Source organism: Vidua chalybeata, chromosome 8, assembly GCF_026979565.1.
Source record: "Vidua chalybeata isolate OUT-0048 chromosome 8, bVidCha1 merged haplotype, whole genome shotgun sequence".
Classification (NCBI taxonomy): domain Eukaryota; kingdom Metazoa; phylum Chordata; class Aves; order Passeriformes; family Viduidae; genus Vidua; species Vidua chalybeata.
This window is the reverse complement of record NC_071537.1, coordinates 17,976,104-17,997,140: the sequence shown is the minus strand read 5'-3', so window position 1 is coordinate 17,997,140 and position 21,037 is coordinate 17,976,104. Positions and strand designations below refer to the sequence as shown.

At 38.9% G+C, this 21,037-nt stretch overlaps 1 protein-coding gene across 1 annotated transcript in view; it reads left to right on the top strand.

The window, feature by feature from the left end:
• WDFY4 (WDFY family member 4) overlaps positions 1-21,037 on the top strand; it is a 113,464-nt gene that overhangs the window by 1,036 nt on the left and 91,391 nt on the right. The window contains exons 2-12 of the mRNA XM_053948975.1: positions 2,824-2,938; positions 3,547-3,650; positions 5,028-5,174; positions 5,536-5,725; positions 6,779-6,968; positions 7,812-7,972; positions 8,323-8,775; positions 9,154-9,258; positions 10,106-10,296; positions 12,765-13,375; positions 17,463-17,556. Of these exons, the coding sequence (XP_053804950.1) occupies positions 2,824-2,938; positions 3,547-3,650; positions 5,028-5,174; positions 5,536-5,725; positions 6,779-6,968; positions 7,812-7,972; positions 8,323-8,775; positions 9,154-9,258; positions 10,106-10,296; positions 12,765-13,375; positions 17,463-17,556 (2,361 nt within the window). The remainder of the gene's footprint in view (positions 1-2,823; positions 2,939-3,546; positions 3,651-5,027; positions 5,175-5,535; positions 5,726-6,778; positions 6,969-7,811; positions 7,973-8,322; positions 8,776-9,153; positions 9,259-10,105; positions 10,297-12,764; positions 13,376-17,462; positions 17,557-21,037) is intronic.

Genomic DNA, 21,037 nt, shown 5'->3' with positions numbered 1-21,037 from the left:
TAAATTCTCAGATGTCACAATAAATAAGCAAATAAATTTTAGTACCAGTACTTTAGGGCCAAAGGACTGTTGTTCCCAGGAGGCAAGATGAGTATTGCTGTGGGACTGGCAATGTTGTACATATGCATATCCATCATGAGTTTCCTTTCTATAGGGCTGAACTTCACAAGCCTTAGGGTTGTAGAAACTGATTTCCTGAATTTCAGTAATGCTTGAAAAAAGGGGCTTTTAGGTTCTCAAACTAAACTTTGCTACCAAATATATTCATAATGGAGAAGTGAATTTTTCATTAGTTTAACACTAAATTTTGTGCCCTAGGCGTGAGATTCTTGCTCTCCACTTTTCTTATGCTAGTGGGGCTTTGCAGTGCTTTGTAGGCATTAAGGTCCAGAAGTGTGATTTTGGCTTTGCATCATTCATTTAAGAGTACATTGTGGAGGACCTTGCCCTTTAGCTTTTAGTTATCATGTCCTTCCCCACATGACTTTTACTCCCTTCATATAGCAGCCTTCTGCTGGCTTGGGGAAATGCATCTCAGTTGGAGATGTACATGTTGTGAAGTTCTTACAGAAACGACCTCATTTTCCCCTGTTTAACAATGGACTCTGTAAGTCCTCTCCTTTCTTGGAAGATTTTTCTCTTGCTTTTACTTTCCTGTTCTGATCATGCAGATTCCAGTGCATCTCTGCCTTTTTGTTTTAGTGCTTTAGCTCTTACTTGGTTGGGCAGAGAGAGGGTCACCAAGCAGGAGACACCTGGGGTGCGGGGGCTCTTTACTCACTGACACTCCTTGACGTGGAAGGAAAAAGGGTGGGAGGGAAATGTCAGCCATCTGCTCGTGATTCAGGCCTGGGCTGGGAGTCGTTTTAATGTGCCTTCTGTGTATCTTCTCTCTTGGTGCCTCAGAAAGTATCAGAACGTTCTATTACATGGCAGGTTTTGAGCTAACATCTCTCCATGAACCATAGAATAGGAAGGGCAGATGGTAACAGCAGACACAGGGAACTTGTGGCAGAATCTTAAATATGTAGAAACAGGTTTAAGAGGAAGAAAGAAAATCAGATTACTTTGATACCATATTATTTGAGTTTCCCCTAAAAGCAGATGTTCTACAATGGAGTCAGGTTGATATGCTCCCAGATATAGATTTTCTATAGGCTCAGACATGAATATGAAATTAATTAAGTCTGTTCCTAAAGGACAGTGTATTCTAAAGATTGGTGTCCGACCCTCAGGAAAAGCACTGACAAAATCAAACCAGAATATTAGTGGCCTGTTTTGTAGGGAGATGGACTAGTAGCATTGCTGTGAACATTTGATTACTGCTCTCTGCAGTGTATGGTCTGAGCTTCTAAAACTTATCCTGCTCATTCTGTTAGCAGAAGAGTGAGTATAGCAGGGCCTTTCTGAAGTGTTAAGAGGAAGAGGGGCAGAAATCTTTGAGGAAGAGGGGCAGAAATCTCGCTCTGCTTTCTTCTGAAAAAGGGCATAGCTTAATGACAGAAGTGTATTTTTAAGCGACTGTAGGTTTCTTGTCATTGTGTTTGCCCAGCTTGCTTCTGCTCTTTACAGATTTTCCCTCTCTTCTGCATCAGAGATGGATGAATTGGTGGATCTTGCTTCTGCAACTGAGTGTCTCTGAAAGTAACTTATGGTCAAAAGCTGAAAAAAAAAATTGCTTTTAATATTATTGACTGATTGATGAAAATTAATAATAGGTACACTGTGCAATTGCATTTCACTCTTATAGCACAGAAAGAAGATTTGGGTGCATTTTACTTATTGACTGCAGTAAAATGAAGTAAAAAGTTGATGCTTGCCTTATTACTGAGAGGTGACTGACACTTTGTCCACAAGCTGCCATCTGTGATGAAAGAAAATAAATTGAAAGCCATGGTAGGGAAGGAAATAATATTTGTGGAAGATCTTAATTTACAGAGAGTTGCACTGATTTCTTGGCAGAAAGTACTATGGGATGTCTGATCCAATTTCCAATTTTTTTTAGGAAGACTTATGTCATTTTTCTTCCTTTAATCATTGGGGCTTACAGTGTGATTTTTCAGAGCTTTTAAAAGGAGGAGACTTGTAAAGAAAATTTTTCAAGATTGCTGAGGACAGAGGTATCTCAGACTGGTCTTTAGAGGTGAATGCTGAACTGTTGCTAATACATAAATGTGTGTATCAGCAGATGTTCTATATAAAAGAATTGGCTGGTTCTCGGAGGCTGATGGGTGCAATAGTATTAGTCTGCTGGAATATTTTCTTTATTGGTGTTTAATTTTTTTCCCCAAAGGTAGGGCTAAGAAACATAAGAGGGGTTTGTTTGTCAGACTCAGGGATTCAGCAAGTCTTCCTGTTGTTTATCTAGTAAGTTTTGTACTTAATTGCTTATGCATTCTTGAACAAGTGACTTATAAACTTATTAATAAATTGTTTATAAGCTTGTCTATAAATGTGTGTTTCTTCAGGATGTTTGTCATACTTTGAAAGGAGCTAGCATAATTTTTGATACAAATAATTAGAGACACAGGGTATGACCAACATTTGCATTGTTTGAATTGTATTCAGTATAGAAAATGATGTAAAAGCTCTCTGGTAGGTGCATTACATGATTCAAAAGTTAATTCCAGTTTGATTTCTGTATCTGTAGTGTCATATTGCTGCCTGTCTGGGAAATACTGTTTAATGGATTATACTGACTAGGGAGGGAATTTTATAGAGGAATGTTAGCCTTATCTCCTCCTTTATTTATGTTTATTCATTTTTGTCAATCTAGCAGAGACATGATGTGTCAGAGACTTAACAGTTACACTTGGATTTCAGGCCTGGGAACAGTCTGCTGGAGAAATCGTATTCCCCAACATTCAGCTGTTAGCCAGTGAGGTTTCCAAGCTTCTGACTAAAGAAATTAAGAGGAACCTCAACGGGAAACCTGCAGGTAATGATCCCATACCAAATCCATTGGATCCTCTTATTCTGGAAATGTGTGTCTTTCCGTTGTACTCTGTGCTGGAAATAAAGGGGGAACAGGAAAATGCTATGTAGCAAACCAGATGTTTTAGTGGGTATGAGCTAGGACTGATTTGAGGTGATTGCACTGAAGATTTGGCCCTGTATGCCATGCTGATTTTTAGTTTGGAACTTCTGTAGCTGGAAGTGTGTAACATGTAATGCAGGTAAGAGTGAAAGAATAGGTTATACCCTATTCTGGGGAGCTTTCTTAAATAAGAAAAACATTGCTAGGTTGGTGGCTGTTGTACATTCTTTGTGCTGTCAGCTGCCAGGCTTCATGAACTGAGCTGGTATTCTTGGTGAAATTTTTCAGCTTGAAACATGTAGTTTACATGAACTGAGCTTGATGCTCAGTTCAAAATCATTTTATGTTTTTCTGTTTACTTTAGTGGACTCCTGCTACTGTAATTTTGTTAAATTTGTCAGATCTGTGATACATCTGACAACTTTAGCAACATGAAGAAGAAGAAAGCATAAATGCAGCATTTTTGTCATTCACTAAATAATTAAAGTTTAATGTTTTTGTGATAACAGAAGAAGCTCGTCTGGCTTTGGAGCAATTGCTGAAGCAGAAAGGGGAAGCAGGAGATGGCCATTTGCTCCTGAAATCAGTGTATCTGCTCTCACAGACTGACATGGTAAGAGAAAATACCACAAAGCGTGTTTTCCACTGTATTTCAGAGAAACTGTGTAGGTACAGTGGAACACCCAAGTCTCAGTATTTGCATTTTCCCTAATACTTTGAGCTTGAGCATGCCCAAGGTATGCAGTTAAAGGACACACCACCAGGTTTGTAGGCCAGGCTTTTCTAAAAGAGAGAAGTAAGCATTCTGTGCTTTCAGAAACGTTTTTTGTTTTGGTTATCAGACAGCGTGTTTTTCCAGTGTTTCTCTACTTTTTTTCCCACCCATTGTGTATCTTTTTGGGTATTCTTTCAGTCTACATATCAAAAAAGATGAATAGTAAGAATCTGTCTGATAATACAGTGGTTGACTTTTCAGTCCTGATAGTCTCTCGCTTTGAAGTGTTTCACAAACTCTACTTGTACAGCCATTCCCAATGCAGACTGGCATCAGGAGTACAGCCTGCTGGTGGGCATCTGTGCTGTGTTTATCCATGACATTTAGTTAAACAGTTTGTCTTAGTCTTTCTTGTTCAAAGACACACAAAAATAAAATCTTACTGTCATATTATAGTGAATATGTTCTGTATCATAAGGACCTCTATAAAATTATATATATAGCTAGTCACAACATGAACTTTCTGATGAAACTTGTTTTTTTCACAGACTTAAGACATTGCCATTTTTTGTAGCACACATACTCACAAAACTTCACATCACAAACCTCATTCTTCTGCTAGTTTGGTGCTGATTTTTGTTATGACTACTGTGTGCCAAGCACACACACTGAGACTTCTCTGGAAGTTCTATGCAGCCATAGTGAAGATGAGAAGAAACTAAGTATTGAGAAACACTGTGAAGAAACTGTCACTTGCATTTATAAAATCTGTAATTAGAAGTGTGTGCAGTTATTCAATATGTTAAAAAAAGTGAAGGCATTATAGGTAAACTGCTGCTGTCCTGAGTCAGGAGGGAGTGGAGAATTCATGCTTTCAGCATACCAGGCCTCTCTAGCTGCAGAGTGTCCTGGAAAGTAATGGTAAAGGGGACACTGTCAGTCCCTGGCCGTGCTGTTGGTTCAGCTGCTAGTTAGGTTGCAGGCTGTGTGCTTCACTGACTGCAGGTCTCCATATGCAGGACAGAGTACTGCCAAAGCTGTAGTTCAGCTGGAGCAAGGAGTCCTGGGAACAGCTACAGCAACACACAGTGTATTTAACTCTGCCAAGTGGATTTTACAGGCATGCTATGTGACTGCCAGTCTTGTGTGCCCTAGAGCACCCATGAGGGTAAAATGCTCAAGTGGGTCTTTCATCTGCCATGACTATTCTCAGTGTGTAGGAACACAAGGAAACTTGGTCAGATTCTGGAGGGACTGATCTTATTTTCTTCTTAGAGGACTATGTGGAATATTATTGGATCTGGGCTCCCAGCTGCTCTGATGCAGTGCCTGTACCTTTTCTTTACCATCCCTCTGAAGAAAACCAGTGATGACAGGGAGACAAGTGAGGATGATACCCAAACTCAGGAAATGCTTGTTAAGGTGAGATTTGCATTTGGGGGTTCATTTGCCCTGGGTACTCAGATGTTCACTTAGGCTCTTAGTTGTTCATTTGATTCAAACTGCCAAAAAATTGGTAAGCTTGGGCTGCAAAATGTTGAATGACTATCAGGAGCCATATAAGAATATATAAACTATCTCTGATTTTTTTACTAAACAAAACAACATGACTTTAACTGGGAAAAATCCATTAAGAATATCCTAGTGGTAGTTGTTGATTTCACTGCATCTTTTCTCCTGGCATTAGTATCAAACTTGTAATCTCCTTCCCCAGTGGATTATTCTTCATCTCCTGGGTATCTCTAGAGGTGTTTATTTTAGCTGATATTTGCTTGCTTTTCAGATAATGATTAACATGTACAAAGAGGAACAAGGCATAGAGGAACTGCTGGCAGCTGATAAACTTCAGTCATTAATTATAGCAACTTCTTCTCTGTGGGACCAGTGCAGCCAGTCGTGGAAAGTACCTACAGGCTGTGTGCTAAGAACAATTTCAAAAGCTCAGACCAAAACCAGCATTGTGTACCTACAAGGTTTGCCTTCTTCTTTCCTCATAGTTCCCCTGAGAATGAATTACCAAAAAGAGTCTCCCCAGAATAGATTACATCATCTGTAATCTCCCATACATCGTCCAGTAGTCAGCTGCAAAGCATGGGCTTGTGACTTAGTAGAGAGAAGCTTTATTTAGTACTGATATTCATCTAACATAAAAAAACCCTCAAAATTACAGCCAAGAGCCAATCCCACTTAATCACACTGACATAGACAAGAGGAAGAGGTGTTTTTTTTTTCTTAAGTTGTGTGACAGTCTGTGGGTCTGAGACTCATGAACACTAAATACAAGGCTGGGGGCACTATCAGGTATCTTTTGGGACAGCAATGTGGTTGGTTAAGTGCTCATTTCTTTCTAGGCTTTATTAGTTCTAGCAATCTTTTTCTTATGAAGAAATGCAAAGGCCACAAGTCTCAATTTCTTAGAAGTGAAAAAATAGTTTTATAATGCACAAAATACCATCAGTATTCCATGTCATGCATAAAGATATTTTTATTTTTTAAAATAAAAATGTGGCTTTGTGAGTGAGATGGAAAGAATTATTTGGATATATTTAAGTTGCCCTGGAAGGACTGGCCATGAGATTAAGCTTAATTTTTTAAAGCAAAATGCCTGTACCCCATTACATATGATTCATTGAGCAAAGAATTATTCTGTGAACTCTGCCCAGAATGTATGATTGACTTAGTATGAGACAATTACATCTGTTAGTCTCTGCTTACCTTGTGCTCAGACAGCTGGACTCAGTATATATGAATTTTGGTAAGTTGGGGAGTTGAAAGCTTATACTCCTGAGATTAAATCAGTTTCTGTTAGTAAAGCAAAGAAATTTATGCATATTTTAAAGCCAGCAATGCTTCTGAAATGAGTATGATATTTATATATCCTCTTTTCTTTTCTTTGTAGCAAAACAGTTATCTGACTCCTATTTTACTAGGAAATAACTTCAATTTGTTTAATTTTTTTTAGCAACTTTAAATTTGTTTGACTGTCAGTTCTTAAATACCTGCTTTTTTTTTTTTTTTTCCCACAGCAGTTGACTGCATTAAAATAGCTGTTCAGAATCTCTTTACACTGGCTGATACTCTACCTGCTTGTGATGTGTGTGAAGCTGCCAGTATTGTGCTGTGCTTTGTGAAAGATTCTTATCCTGTATCGTCAGCTTTGTTAACAGAGTTCGAAAATAATGATGGCTACCAACTCCTGCTAAAAATTTTACTCAGGTAAGAGAGGTTTCTAGTAGACTTCTAGAGGATAATAAAGCTTAATTTTCAGAGTGCATAGTGATCTCTTAAAATATGAATCATATAGGTAACTCTGTGGATGCAAAGCATTGCTATATTAGGAAGGGAAGCAGTACATAACTTTTACTTTAGCCATAACAGAAGGAGAACAATATAGGGGAAGTTAGTTTGCAGGTGGGATAGGGACTTTTTTGAACACAAGACAAAATTTCTTCATCAATTAGTATTATAGAGGATGTAGGTCAGAGACATTTGTCTCAGTTAAGCTGAGCTTTTTATCCAGGCACGCAGTCAGCTAGGGAGGGAAACACTATCTCCTTGCTGTGCAAAAACAAGCAAACAAAACCCACCCAAACTCAAATCTGAGATGTTTACATTCTTCAGAACCGAGATGAACACAAACACATCAGGAAAAATCTGCATTAGTTATCCTAATCCAAAGTACAAAGCAGAATCTGTTACTCTCCTTGTCACCTTGTGTTGTCACACCAGGCAGAATTTCTTTTTTTTATATGAAGTGTGTTTTAATTATTTGAATTCTCAAAAAGTTTAAATTTTTATTCCCCAAATCAGAATTTTTTTGTGGTTCTTTTTTTAAGGACACATAACGGGACTAAGTTAAAACACTTACCTTCCTTTTGATAACAAGACTCTTTCAGTGTCACTTCAGTTTCCTTCGGTCTGTAGGTTTTGTTCTGACTCAGTGTGCCACCGTGGTGTGGATTGTTCTGTGTAGCTCCTATGTGCTCTATGCCTGATGATGCATCCAGTGTTTGTATAATTAAGGCATGAACAAATGACTGTCCCGAGTTTTGTTCCTAGATGCGAGGGTTTGCAGCAAGATGAAGGAGACCCCTATCTGGATGAGATCCTGGACATGCTGACTTGCCTTACAACCTGTGGAAAAACTGAACTGAAAGTTTCTGGCAATATTGTACACCCGCAATTGCCACACTTTGATTTTGAGCGGACACAGCCTTCTGGTATGGTGCATACGTGTGTGTGTGTATATATGTGCACATGTGGCTGCGTGGGTCATAGCAAAATGAAACTCTATTCATTTTGTGTCTTAATATGGAGGAAAGGAGTATGGTGTGGCATCTTCAGATCTATGTGTCAGTGCTGCAGGAGCCTGAATGCCACCTACATCAAACTGAAATGAACAAGTTAGCTCTAGTGTCTCATCCAAGCTGAAGAATATGCCTCCCAATCACATCCCTCATGTCTGTTGCTCTTATTTCCACTTTCAGATGATCTAACATTGCAATTAGGGTGCTTGCAGACTTACATGACACTCAGGTAAAAATGATCTCACCTGGGTTTTTCTGCACAGGAATGACAGTGAAAAACCTCCAGCCTTTCCAGGTGTTGCAATCCATTTTCCAGAGAAGTAATGATCAGCACCTCTGTGGAAGAATCTTGGCAGCAATTGGTACCATATGGGCTTGGGACAGAGTGAACTTCTTTCTTCTGGAATGGACACTGCAACCTATCAACCAATTCACTGACATAATTCATTTCAAACCACACCCAGTCCAAGTCCAGTTCTTCACACTGGTGGAGTCCATAGTCCTGGACCTCTCCTATGTTCCCCATGAGATTTTGAAGAAGGTTCAATATTTGATAAAGGAAAACACAGTGCCATTCTGCACCTTAACAGCTCTCCAATGCCTTCTCAGCATGACCCAGAAGGACTTGTTATTTAGTGATATTTTCCGTGACTCTGGGCTCTTAGGCCTACTGCTGGCACTTTTGAGGAAGGAAGCCAAGATCTTGAGGAAATCAGGTACAACTTAATGCCACTTACAATGACCATTGAAGTAGGCAGATCAACAGGAATAAATAATCTATTTCTACAGTAAATTTATGTATTTTTTTTATACTGAGTAGTTAGATTTTGTCTTCAAGCCAATTGGCCTAAATTTGACACACAAGCTGGGTCCTCTGAAATATTTGCTGTTTATTTTTCTGTTCACTAGCCTAAACAGCTCTGGGCTTTTCTTTGCTAGTGTATGTTGAATTTTTCTGGGTGGCACCCTTCAACCCACACTTTTAAACAGGTCTTAATTTGGGGTTCTGTAGAATGCAAGCTTGAGATTGGAGCAAGAAAAATTCTTCCTTCCATTTCTTGTATATTGTAACATAACTTTTAATATGCTGACAGCTGGAACTCATCTGCCTAGCCTGAAAGAAGGCACTGAGAAGGAATTAAATGTTGTGATGCTGAAAATGGTGGCTGCCCTTACAGCAAGGTCTGTGAGGAACACAGGTAAGGAAATACACATGACTGCGTTACCTCATGATATTTGGTGGTAAGTGGCCATGGTCTTAAGGAGCACTAACAAATTTTCTGACTTTTGCGCTTCAGTCAGAAATGGAGGAAAAAAGCAAGAAGTGTAGGAATGACCGTGTTACACTAGGAAGAAATGAGAGAAAAGTATTCTCATCCTGCATAATGAGCTTTGTCCCAGTAGTCAGCTTGTTTCCTTCATCCATGTGCATACTCCTGAAGTGTTTATATAGGATGCACCAAATTAGCTTGTAAAAAATAAAAAAAGTGTGTACTTGACTCTTGTGTATTGTTTGTTCATCCAGATTTTCTTCCATTATATCTGTTATTTGAAATCTTGATTGGATCAGGTCCATGCTGAGGAACACTCCTCTATTTGTGTTATACCTAAGAAGTCTGCTTGTAGAGAATCTTGTGGAACATAGTACAGGAGTGAATGCTACTGAATACTAGAATCCACTCAATTCACTCTGGAACCCTCGAATTCATGTTTGCAGCATCTTGGACAGTGTAAATATATTTTCAGAAACTATCAAAAAGTTCCCTTCCTAAATGAAAGAGATGCTTAAACTGAAACTAAGGTGTATTTTCCTTTTCATTCATTATTGTATTGGGAACCTGTAATCTCTGATGATTGGAAATCATGGTCATCCAGTCATTTTATCCTTAGTTGTTCTTAGCCATTCCATTTGCAACATCTTTAGCTTAACCAGGTGCTCTTCTTACCTGTCCTGCTGTTGTGGCACTTCACACCAACACTGAAAATCTGCCTGTATAAACTACAAGCAAAGGATAGTTTAACAAATGATAATGTGTTTGTCCCTAGTTGTTCTGAAGGACTATGGAATGGTGCCATATATCAAGATATTTTTGGATGATGAGTGCTACAGGAGTGCTACTCTCAGCATCTTGGAGAAGTTATCAGTCATCAATTATGAAGAATATATGAGCATTGTTATTGGGGCCCTCTGTTCTTCCACTCATTGGGAACTGCATCTGAAACTAGATCTTCTGAAGGTAACTCATGTGGCTCTCACTTGGGCATTGTTTTCTTGGGAACTATCTTTTTTCAAGATGTAAGAGCAGAAGAAAGAGCCATAGGCCAGCTCTAGATTATGGTAACTTGGGCACTCTGGTTTTTAGCAATGCCTGTGTGGTCAATACCTTCACTCAGTATCAGATTACAAAGTATTTTGAAGACTTAAATAGTAATGCAGGAGGGAAAAATTGAAATGCTAGAGGCACAATTGTATGAGCAGTTCTATGTAATGTGACAGAAAAAGGAGAAACAAATGTGGATGGAAGTGGAGAGAGGATGTAAGATGTGAAGCAGTAAGATTGGAAGAGCCAAGATAGGTATGAGATGAACAGCTTCATTCTGATAAGTTTTCAAGGTTGAAACTTTGCTGTCCTTAATTTTGTCATTTCTCACAAACACAAGTGTCATGTAAAAAGAGATGAGGCAATGGAAAGGAAGAATTTTATGAATGTTTGGAGAAAGAACTAGTCATAACCTCTATTGACCCCAGAGTGTTTGATCCCTAAACAATGAAACAGAAGAAAGAATCATGGTGTTTTATTGTGGTTTAGGTCATAGGCATCCAGTTGAAAAGCAGCACTGTTGTAAGCACTGATTTTAAAATTTCTTTCTACCTTCTCTGTCAAGTGTGAATGAAATTCACTTTTCTGTATAATATAATAACTGTGTCTATAACAAAAGAACTATGTTATTTAAAAAAATTTAAAAGGATGAAGTTTGTAGCTTTGATTTGAAATAGTAAACTTTAACAGTATCTGTGGAAAAGTTGAGTATGGTGTCCAAACTAATATGAAAATAAATGCAACTTCAGTGTCTAATTTTGCAAATGATAACTGTATTAAAGTATAATGTAAGCAAATGAATTTATTTTCTTTATCCATTGGGACTGTGATTGTGTTACACACAAATTCAGATTGATTTGCTAATGTATATTTAGCTGTTAAAGCCTGAACCCAAATGCAATTAGCACTGCCATATTCCAGTGTGGCACGTGGACAATTATGAGGAATAACAAATAATGGAATGTGTGAAATAAATTCTGTTAGCAGTAACTGAGTTATGGGGTTTCCAGCAGACATCAGTTTTATAGATTCAAGACAGAGGAATACTAACTCACAGGTGATTAAATTCTAACTGAGTTAAAGCTGGAGGAAATGTGTTTACTGTTGACCTACTCTGGAATGCGTTAAAGCCATCCCGATAACTTCAGCTCTAAGTTATTAAATTTGCTCCCTGTTCAGAAGTCTCTGCCTGGTGTGATACATTATCATACAAAATTGAATGACAGTAATAGAGTGCTCCCTCCCCCTTCAGTTCTCACAACCCTTTCTCACAGTCCTAGGTCCTGTTATGGGCAGATATACTTCTGTTAAAAGCTGTTCCTCCTCAGGAGGTTGTGAAGTAAAGCTCTTTCATTGGATATCTCTTGGGGTGATCTATATGTAAAATTAACCCTTTCTAATGTGCAAAGGTACAGCATCAAATCTGAACAGTCCCTGTACAAAATGAATTGTGCGACACCCCAAAAACTTGGGATCAATTATATTCAAATGCAGTAGACTGTTTCCTTGCAAGCTCCATTTTCTCACCAATTTTACTTCCACAGTTCTTAATAAATTTTCCAGATTTGTTTCAAAATGACAAGCCCATAACATTCAAAATTGGCAAATAGTTTAAGTTGTTTTTATATATGTCAAGTGGCATTCACTTATAACCTGCTTAAAGCCTATTGAAGTTAGATGAAATCTAATGACTTCACTGTCTTGAGATCTTACTTTTTATGGCTTTTTTCCTCTAAAGTGTTGTGCAAACTTTAAAAATACCTCACCTGAGAAAAGGTATTCTTGTCTTTCTTAATGAGGAGAGCCTGCTATTTGCAATATTCTTTGTGCCATCCCATGTTGCTGGTTTTTTGGGGCCTTGTCAGTCATATGAGCAGAAGTTTAGTGTGGGTTCTCATGTGCATTCAGGGCTGCAGGAACACCTGTCTGTAGAGAGCTGTGCCTTCCTGCCAGTTTCCATGTGAGGGTATTTGCAATTTAATCTTTATTTCCATTTAGCTAGGTCAAAGGCAAGCTGCTTGAGTCTGAGAAGACTGGTAAAAGAACAGCCAAAGATATGAAACTACCTCTGGCCAAAATGACTAGGATATGTAAAACAGGAAATTTGATCTCTTTGCTTCCTCCTGTTCTGTACCTGTTAGGCTGAGTGCTTTAGCAGCTTCTAAGGGTGCATTTAAGTCCTGGTTGTATGATTCATTGGGTATATGGGGAAAGGGAGGAGAAGTTGTGCAGTGATGACCTTTATTTTGACCACCTTCCCCTCCTCCCTCAAAGAGTGAAATTTCAGTGAAAGAATTTATGTGCAAACTTGCAATTTTAAAATATTCTAAAGCTTCTTTTCCCCTTGATTTAAGTGCTTCTTTTGTTTTCTTTCTTCTTGGTAGTCACTCTTGAGGATACTGGAGAGTCCCAAGAGCCATTCAGCTTTCAGAACCTGCAGTGGATTCAATGGGCTCCTGTCCCTCCTCTCAGACATGGAAGGTGCATTGCAGGACCCTCCATGTGGGCAGTGGGCAGCAGTTGGACAGAATTGTATATTGGAGCTGGTTTTCTATGCTCTTCAGGGGATAACTGCAGCCCTGCACCTAGACCCTGTCAACAGCACCTTCTTCCAGAGGAATGGTCTCTTTGAAAAGATGGCAGAGGATCTCGGATCACTTGGATGCTTCTGGACAGAAGGGAAAAGGCAAATTCCTGTGAGCCTTGAGAAGACAAGGACATTTGCAGAATTCTTGGATGCAGCATTCTGTTCTTCAGAACCTCTCCCAGGATGGCTAAAAAACTGCATTTGGATTCTGAGTTTTCTTGATCATATGGTCAAAGGAACCCTCCATCAGGAAAGCTACTTTAAGGAGAGGAAGCCAGAGATGGGAGAAGAAGCAAGAGATGATCAGGAGGCACCCCAAGCTCAAGAAGAGCATCCTGTTGCTTTCAAAAGACCAAGCAACGAATTACGTGCCTCTGCCTATATGCTATGGGGAAACCCTGAAGAGAAGTAAGCCTTTATTTGCTACAGGAAATAGAGTACTAAGGCTGATATGTGCATTTTATATGGTAGTAAACTGAGGTCATGTGTGGTATAACCTGCCAAGGGTAAACAAATCCGTTCAACCCCAACTCCCAGTCCTCCAGGCAGCAGAAATCAATGCTTTTGGAAAGGTAAATGATGGAAAAAATTGGGGTATAAGGATTTAGTGCAGCAGTGGGGCACACAGCCCCAAGAGTTGCAGAGTTTATGTTGAAGATTCTGACACCTACAAACTTGGAGCAGGAATGGAGTCTTAGAAGAAGGTTGCTTAAATCTTGTGCTTAGTCACTGCTTGAACCTGCTCTGATCAATTTTGACTTTTTCAGTTATGTGGAAAGCTGCTTCCAGTCACTCAATACATTAAAAATAAAAGTTACGCTAAGGCATTTTAAATGCTCCCTCAAGCGTGTGTGTCCAAGTACATGTGCAGACACACTCTCATTTATTCATGCTTAAATAGATAAAATAGGAAAAGGAACAGTCATGCTGCCTACTTCATTGAATGAAGGTTTATGTCAAAATATATATCCTTGGTAGGAAGAGAAGACCATACCAGAAATCAGCATAGCTGTCAGCTGTGAATCAGTTCTGAATCACCTGCATTTTGTAACTCATGAGATTTTTCAGTCCATTCATTTTTCTCTAGCTTATCTTGAATCTCAATCATTTAATCAAATTTGTTTCTGGTTGGAGTTATGCTTGAAAAGGCTAAGTTGATAAGTGTGAGATTTCTTCAACCCTTACTGTAGATTATTGCAAAGTCATCTTCCAAATTAAAGACCAAGACATGATGTCTGCCACTCATAGCAGCAGTCACTGAAGTCAGCAGAACTTTTCCCTGTGTACTGAAGCAGGCTGAATAAGCATTTCTGGTTATATTTATACTTGTTTGAAGCAAGTAAAAAAGCATGTGGTGGATTTCTTTGTACCCTGTGCAGGAGATTTTAAAGTAGTCATGTAGATGTTTGCTCCCTGTTTACTCTTTAAATTCCACTGGAAGTTTCTGGTTAGATACTCAGTGCTGGGGAGAGGCCTTGGTAGCTTGGGAGGAATAAATGCTCTTTTCCAAGCAGATCTTCCTAGCCTGATTTGGGAGAATATGGGTCCATGTGCATAGAGTACATAGATGATGGTAGCTGTGAGAAGTACCCTGTCTGTTGTTGAAGTGTGTGTATAAGGGAGGCTCAGGGATGTTACAGGAGAAAGATTAGGTTGGGGCAATGCTGGGAGGGATGTGGCTCTGTCTTCTGATTGTCTTTCTGAAATTACTAGGTCTGAAATGAGCAAGGCTTCCTATCTCCTTGTGTTGTTTTGCCTGCTGAGATATGATGCTGTACAGTTACTGAACACCACCTGTGGAGATGTTAATCCTGTAAACTGGGACCCTTTCAGTTCACAGTGTCTGTCTGATTTGGGATTGTTTGTCTTGGTTCTGGGACATGAAGGCACAAAAGGAGGCCAGATTAGCTAGGGGTGGTTGGAGACTATCCATGACAAGTGTATGCAAACACAAAAGAGGAACATGTACTGTAAAGCTGACAGTCTTCAAGCCATACAGCCTGAATCCTTTTGCAACAGTAAATTTTATGAAAATAAAAATAAGAAATTCCATTGTTTCTGCAAGCCTGTTGTTCCCCTAATGCAGCTTCCTCTTAGCTGTAGTCCACACTCACACTTCCCCCTGAAAAGGTTTCAGGCAGCAGCTATGGAGCTTGAAAGGAGGAACTTGAATGCAGTGAGTGTAGGTAGCCTGTGATGCCCCATCTTGCAACACATATTTAATATTCCCAAGGAGGCAGGGAAAGGGGGTGATCCTGCAGAAGCCTGTGACTAATACATAGAAAAGTTAGTATTTTAATGCTGGATAATATTCTAGCCCCTTCCACTGTCCTGTGGTCAATGATGTTGCAAGCTTCTGGGACACAGGGGAATTGACTCTGTCTTACCCATCTAAAAACCAGCCCTCTGTGTTCCTGCTCCTGCAGTAATGTTTGAAACACCTTTTGTGACAGATGGGGTCTCTGGTTTTCCTTTTGTTCCTGGTGATTAGACATAGCCTGCTGCAAGCTGTGTTAACGGAGGCTGATTTCTTTGGGAGGGAAGCCCTTCTTTGTGCCCACCCAAGCAGCATGGCTGCTGCAGCTGCTGTTACTACAGACAGCTCACTGTGCTAATGGCTCTTCAGGTTCTTTGTGACATCTCATTTTGTCCCCAAAATCTCTTATTTATCTTATTTAAGTAGCACTAATGCAGAGCAGATTTGCAATTCACACCATGAAACGGGTGAGATAGATGGAGTGGAGTCACAGGGCTGATTGGATATCCCTGGGGCAGGAGTGTGAGAGATGGGGTATTTGCAGACATGAGGAGCTGGAACAGGAGCACAGCTTTTGTACTAAGGCAGCCATAAAATGAGGGCCTCAGAGGAAACCACAGAGAAGGGTGGAGATAAGGCTTATATAATATTCTTTAAAATCCTCCTTGAGCCTTGTTACTCTTCTCTGCACTCACTCCAGCACCCCGATGTCCTTGTAGTGAGAGGTCCAGAACTGAACACAGCTCTCGAGGTGCAGCCTCACCAGTGCCAGGTACAGGGGAAGAATCACTCCCCTGCTCCTGCTGGCCACACTATTGGTGCAGGCCAGGATGCCATTGGCCTTGTTGGCCACCTGGGCACACTCTGGCTCACCTGGGCAGGTTTGTTTCCAGGCAGCTTTATTTTGTCCCTATGGATTTTAGTGAGCCTGGATTTTTCTCTTTTAAAAGGTCTGGGTTTTCTCAGGGAGATGAGAGTGTATTTTCAGTGTACTTTTTTCTGTGACATTTAAAAACTTGCCCACATTCATGTCAAGTACAGGTGTATGTATCGACACTGAAGCCACTGCTGCAGCAACTCTTTATACCAGACCTGATTTTGATTTATTGCACTGAAAATATTGCAAATGAGGAATTAATTTGAAATTATCCTTCTTGAGGGTGCAGTAAAAATTATTTGTCACTGTGTGGCAGTGTACTACACACTACTCCCTGTTCTGCTGTATCAGATGAGCCTTTTTGGGAGTGGCTAACAAACATGTTTAATTGCAGCCTTTTTACCCTCCTTTATGTCCCTGGTAAAACTCTTCTTCTTCTTTTTTTTTTTTTTTTTTTTTTTTTAATGCTTACTCTTATTCTTGTACCTTGTGTTTTATACAGTTCATAAAGCATATTGTGCTTTATTTTGTCAGTCTAATTACAGCCATTAGGTGTTGCCTTTGCTTTTTGTGTGAGATCTGCCTGGGACAGATATTTCTGACAGTGCACATCACAATTCCAGTTCAGAGGTGCACCCAGAAATGCTGATGATACTCTAAACAGGATGAGCCTGTAGTGCCTAAACTAGAGTATTTGCTGTGCTGTGGGTTCATCTTTGAGATATATTTGACCTCTAGCCTGCATCATGGCATTAGCAGATCTTCTCTGTGATGTCTCTGATTCCTCAGTTCCTTCCTGTGCTTGAATATATAAAGGTCATAAGTGGAAAAAAATGAAAACTGGTGGGAAAGCAGATATTCAATTTTAGGCAAATTGAATTTTTACTACTTTAGGCAAATTCTAGTGTTGGAAGGGGAGGGTGGCATACTGATTTCATCAAGACTGTCTCACCTTTGCTTATTTCCATTTTATTTTAAAGTACTAAAGTTAGTGTATAACCCAAGTTATAAACTTCTAGAAAATAAAAGGATAACACTGATTGTGGACTGATGCATCAGTGATTCCTCTGGTTGTCTGTTTTCTGTTCTGCAAATACCTTCAAAGACAAAATTTGCTTAAAGAGGCTGCCTCACATCTGTGAATGTGCAAGTCCTTGAAATGTCAGCTCATGAGCAGGTGATGTCCTGTCTTTGTTACTCTCAGGAGGCATCCAGCTGTTCCGGGTCATCTGTATTGTTTGCTTAGTTTCCAGTGCTGAGACTGGTTGCTACTAGGAGGATTTAATGCTGTGCTCTGCTGGAACAGTGTTAGAACCTCTTTGCTGTTCTAATGATAATTATGATGTGTGTTTTTACTGCAGGTTGGAAATGAGAGACTGCACCATTGTACATCCAGGTGCTGTCTGTGTCATGGTGAGGTTGTTGCCAAAGCTGTACAAAGACGGATATGCTCCGGTGAGTCTGAACATATCAAAATACCATCTAAACAGTGTCTTCTACTTCTCTGTAGCTTCATTTCAGGAATTGCTTAGTCTTTGCAAATGTGGCAGTGCTAAAATTTACCTAAAACATTGTCAGGAGGAACAGCACAAATTTCACTGAGTCAGTAGATGTAAGAACAACTATTGTAGTAGATGTAAGAAAAACTATTGGCTGTCAGTTTGCCAAAGCATTTCTGTACCTGCCTGATGCAGTATATGGATTTTGGTCTCAGAATAGTTATTGCAAAGGCATAATGTAGAAGTGCCTTGAAAACTGTTTTACGTATAGCCAACAGGCCTAGCAACAAGAACAGTCTGACACTTCAGACCTAATGGTCCATAAACTTTTAATGCAGCTTAGAATGTGTTTTTCTTTGTCAAATCTGCCATATATATACACACCCACTCTGAATAAAGATACTGCCTATATCGTATTGGCTGTTTGGTCTAAAATACTTGAATGCAGTCAAAGTACATATGAAGGGACTGAAATAAAATCGGGTTCTTCATCCAGAGCTCTGAAAGGAATAAATAACTGCTGGCACATTCCAACTCTGTTTATTGGAATCAATCCATGAGCTAGTGAAATTTTGTTAATTACAGTAATTAATTTCTGAAAAATAAGTAGAAGGGTTAATTGGACGAGTGTCATCAAGAAATTGGAATTGGCTCCAGGAGTTGAGCTCTGTAAGAAGAGCCTTCAGATCCTCAGTAGGTGGCAGTGTTCTTAAAAGTATGAAGGCCTAGAGCACAAATTCCAGTTATGTATTTAAGCATGCTCATATTTTCTTTTTTTCTCTCACTCCTTTTCTCTTAGTCAATAAGAGAATATTACTGGTAGCATTTTAGTATTTCTGTTGTGAATATGATTGCTTCAGGTAAAATTGGACCACTATTATGCAAGGTCCTGAGTCAAACCCTAGCTAGGAGTTAACAAATGTCTTGAAGAGTTCTCATAAAATAACCCACAAAAAAGGATAAAGGAAAAATAGAATCTTCCTGGCTATTTCTATTGAAAAATCATTGAATGAGAGCGAGAATGAATAGAATATTTCAGAGCTTGGGAAGCTCACTGATGCTGCCAGACAGAAACATATAAGGCTGGAATTTTATTAGCTTTAATCATAACATATACCACTGCATGAATCTTTGTGCCAGGAGATTCTACTTGGAACACAGGAGTCAGGTAAGGTCTGATGCAAAAGGTTTAACCTCAGTGGCTAGTGACAGGGTAGAAGGAAAATAATTGAAGGAATTAGTCTTTGGGTAGATATATGCTGTTCCAAATAGGTTACTATTTTTTTTTTTCTAGTGCCACAGTATTTAACAGCTAGATAAGACGAAATAATGGCTTTGTGGATGTACTGCAGACTTTCATAAAAAAGTCTTAAGGGGCTTCTTGCTCTGAATTTAAGACTGTTGCACATGTTTCAAACACTCAGTAAATTGAGACAGGTTTGCATCCACTTTAGATATGTGGCCCAGGATATTCACAGCGTATTTTCTACCTTGAAAAGAAAGAAGTTTCCTCTCAGGCACATGTCATCCTTGACTGAAATTTTAAGATTTCAGAGTGTCATGACAAATCCTTCCCGTTTGTTATGTCAGAGATCCAGATCTGACAAGGGTGGGTAAGGGAAAGGAAAGAACTTTTGAGAAGAGAAAAAAAGCTTGTTTCAGTTTTGTCTCATCATCCTGGCAGTTTTCTTCTGAATACAGACAAAAATATAATACTCACACAATTTATCATGTAAATTATTTATACTTTTACTAAGTAATACTATTGCTTCTGCAGCTGGATTTTTCCTTTTTGTTTTCATCCATGTCTCTTACAGGATGAGCTGCTGTCATAGTCACTGTTGTGAAAGTAAAACATTGTCCATCAATAAGGATTTTGCATCTTTTAAAAAGAAACTTATCCCTGTTTTAAATTTAGGCTAAATTAATTGTTCTCCCTTTAGATGTTAAAAAAGTAAAATTTTTCAAGTATTTCTGCACACATAATGATGTTTTGTTCTTCAATCTAAGGAAATTACACCCTTTTGAAGTGAATGCACAGTGACAAAAGTTCATTATTTTTGCTTATCTTGAATATAGCATAATAACCTGGAAGACTAATAACAGTGAACTAAATTCAGCTACCAAGCTTTGAAACTATGGTACTTAGGAGAAAGAATCTGGGAACTACTTAAGCATATTGGGCAAATTGGTAGGTGACATTTGCCTTTAAAACTCTAATCTGAGGCAGAGCTCAGCTGCATTCTAACTGCACCTTCAATATCCTGATTCACAGTGCAAGTAATAAGTGTTAAGAAAATCAATCCATGCATACAGAAATACACAGTGTGGTTTCTTGGCCACCTTTAATATTTCCACTAAAATCTCATTTTACTGGAACAAAGATCCATGAAAACAGCTCATTTTATTCAAAACAAGGCAATATTGGTATTGACAGAGCTGCTAGCCTAATGAAAACAATCAATCTTTTTGTACACTATTATGCTTTTATTGGATTTATTTTGGAATAAACAAGTTGCTTCATTTAGTCAAGACCTGTGTCATTTTCTGCTTAGTGTTATTTACACATACGTTCCCGCATATAGTCAGAAATGGAGTAAAATGTTAATTAAAAGATTTTAAAAGTTGTGAGACTTTGAAACACTCTGTAATAATGTAGTTCAGTCTGGTGGAACTTTCTGTGTGTAATGCAATGTACAGTGAAATGTATGTCCCTGGCAATGAATAGTCCTTCAGAGAGAAGAAAATGCTATCCAAAGAACTCACCCTTCAGATATGACAAATGGTAGTTGAGTTTGCAAAAACAGTATGTATGTTGCAATGTATGCATTGTTTTCTAAGTGTTGCAGTTGGGGACACTTCGAAAACAAATTGCTTGTTGGCTTTGAAATTGTCCTGTATTGGCTTTGTCTGGTTGAATGCAAAAGAGCTCAATTCCTCTTTACACTTAAAAAGCTTCTTCTGAATCCAGTTGCTTCTCATTTATGTTATAAAATCAAATCCCATTGTCTTTATTTGTGCATCTGTCACCATTGTTGTCCTTTTCTTTAAAAGTTTGCATGTCTATTTCCTAGAAGAGCATGTGAGAAAGCTTGGAAGCTCTTTGAAATAGGGAATAATTCATCTTTTTAAGATTTGTGTTTAAATGTATGATCCAGTTACTTTTACATGAAATCTAGTTAGGTGAATGGGGTACAATACATTTCTAACTGGGAACAAATTGCTCTGAAGATAATTTATGAGAATTGAGAGACTTAAAGATCATTAAGAAGCAATAATGAAGCAAAGCTTCAATTCAGCAAAACATATAAAGAAGTGTTTAATTTTTTTCGTGACATGGTTTGATACAGTTTTAAGTACAGTGCTTTTAGAATGAAGAGTAGTTCATGCCAATATGGCTCTCCACAGGCTTAATGGTAAACATATTCTGAGTTCCT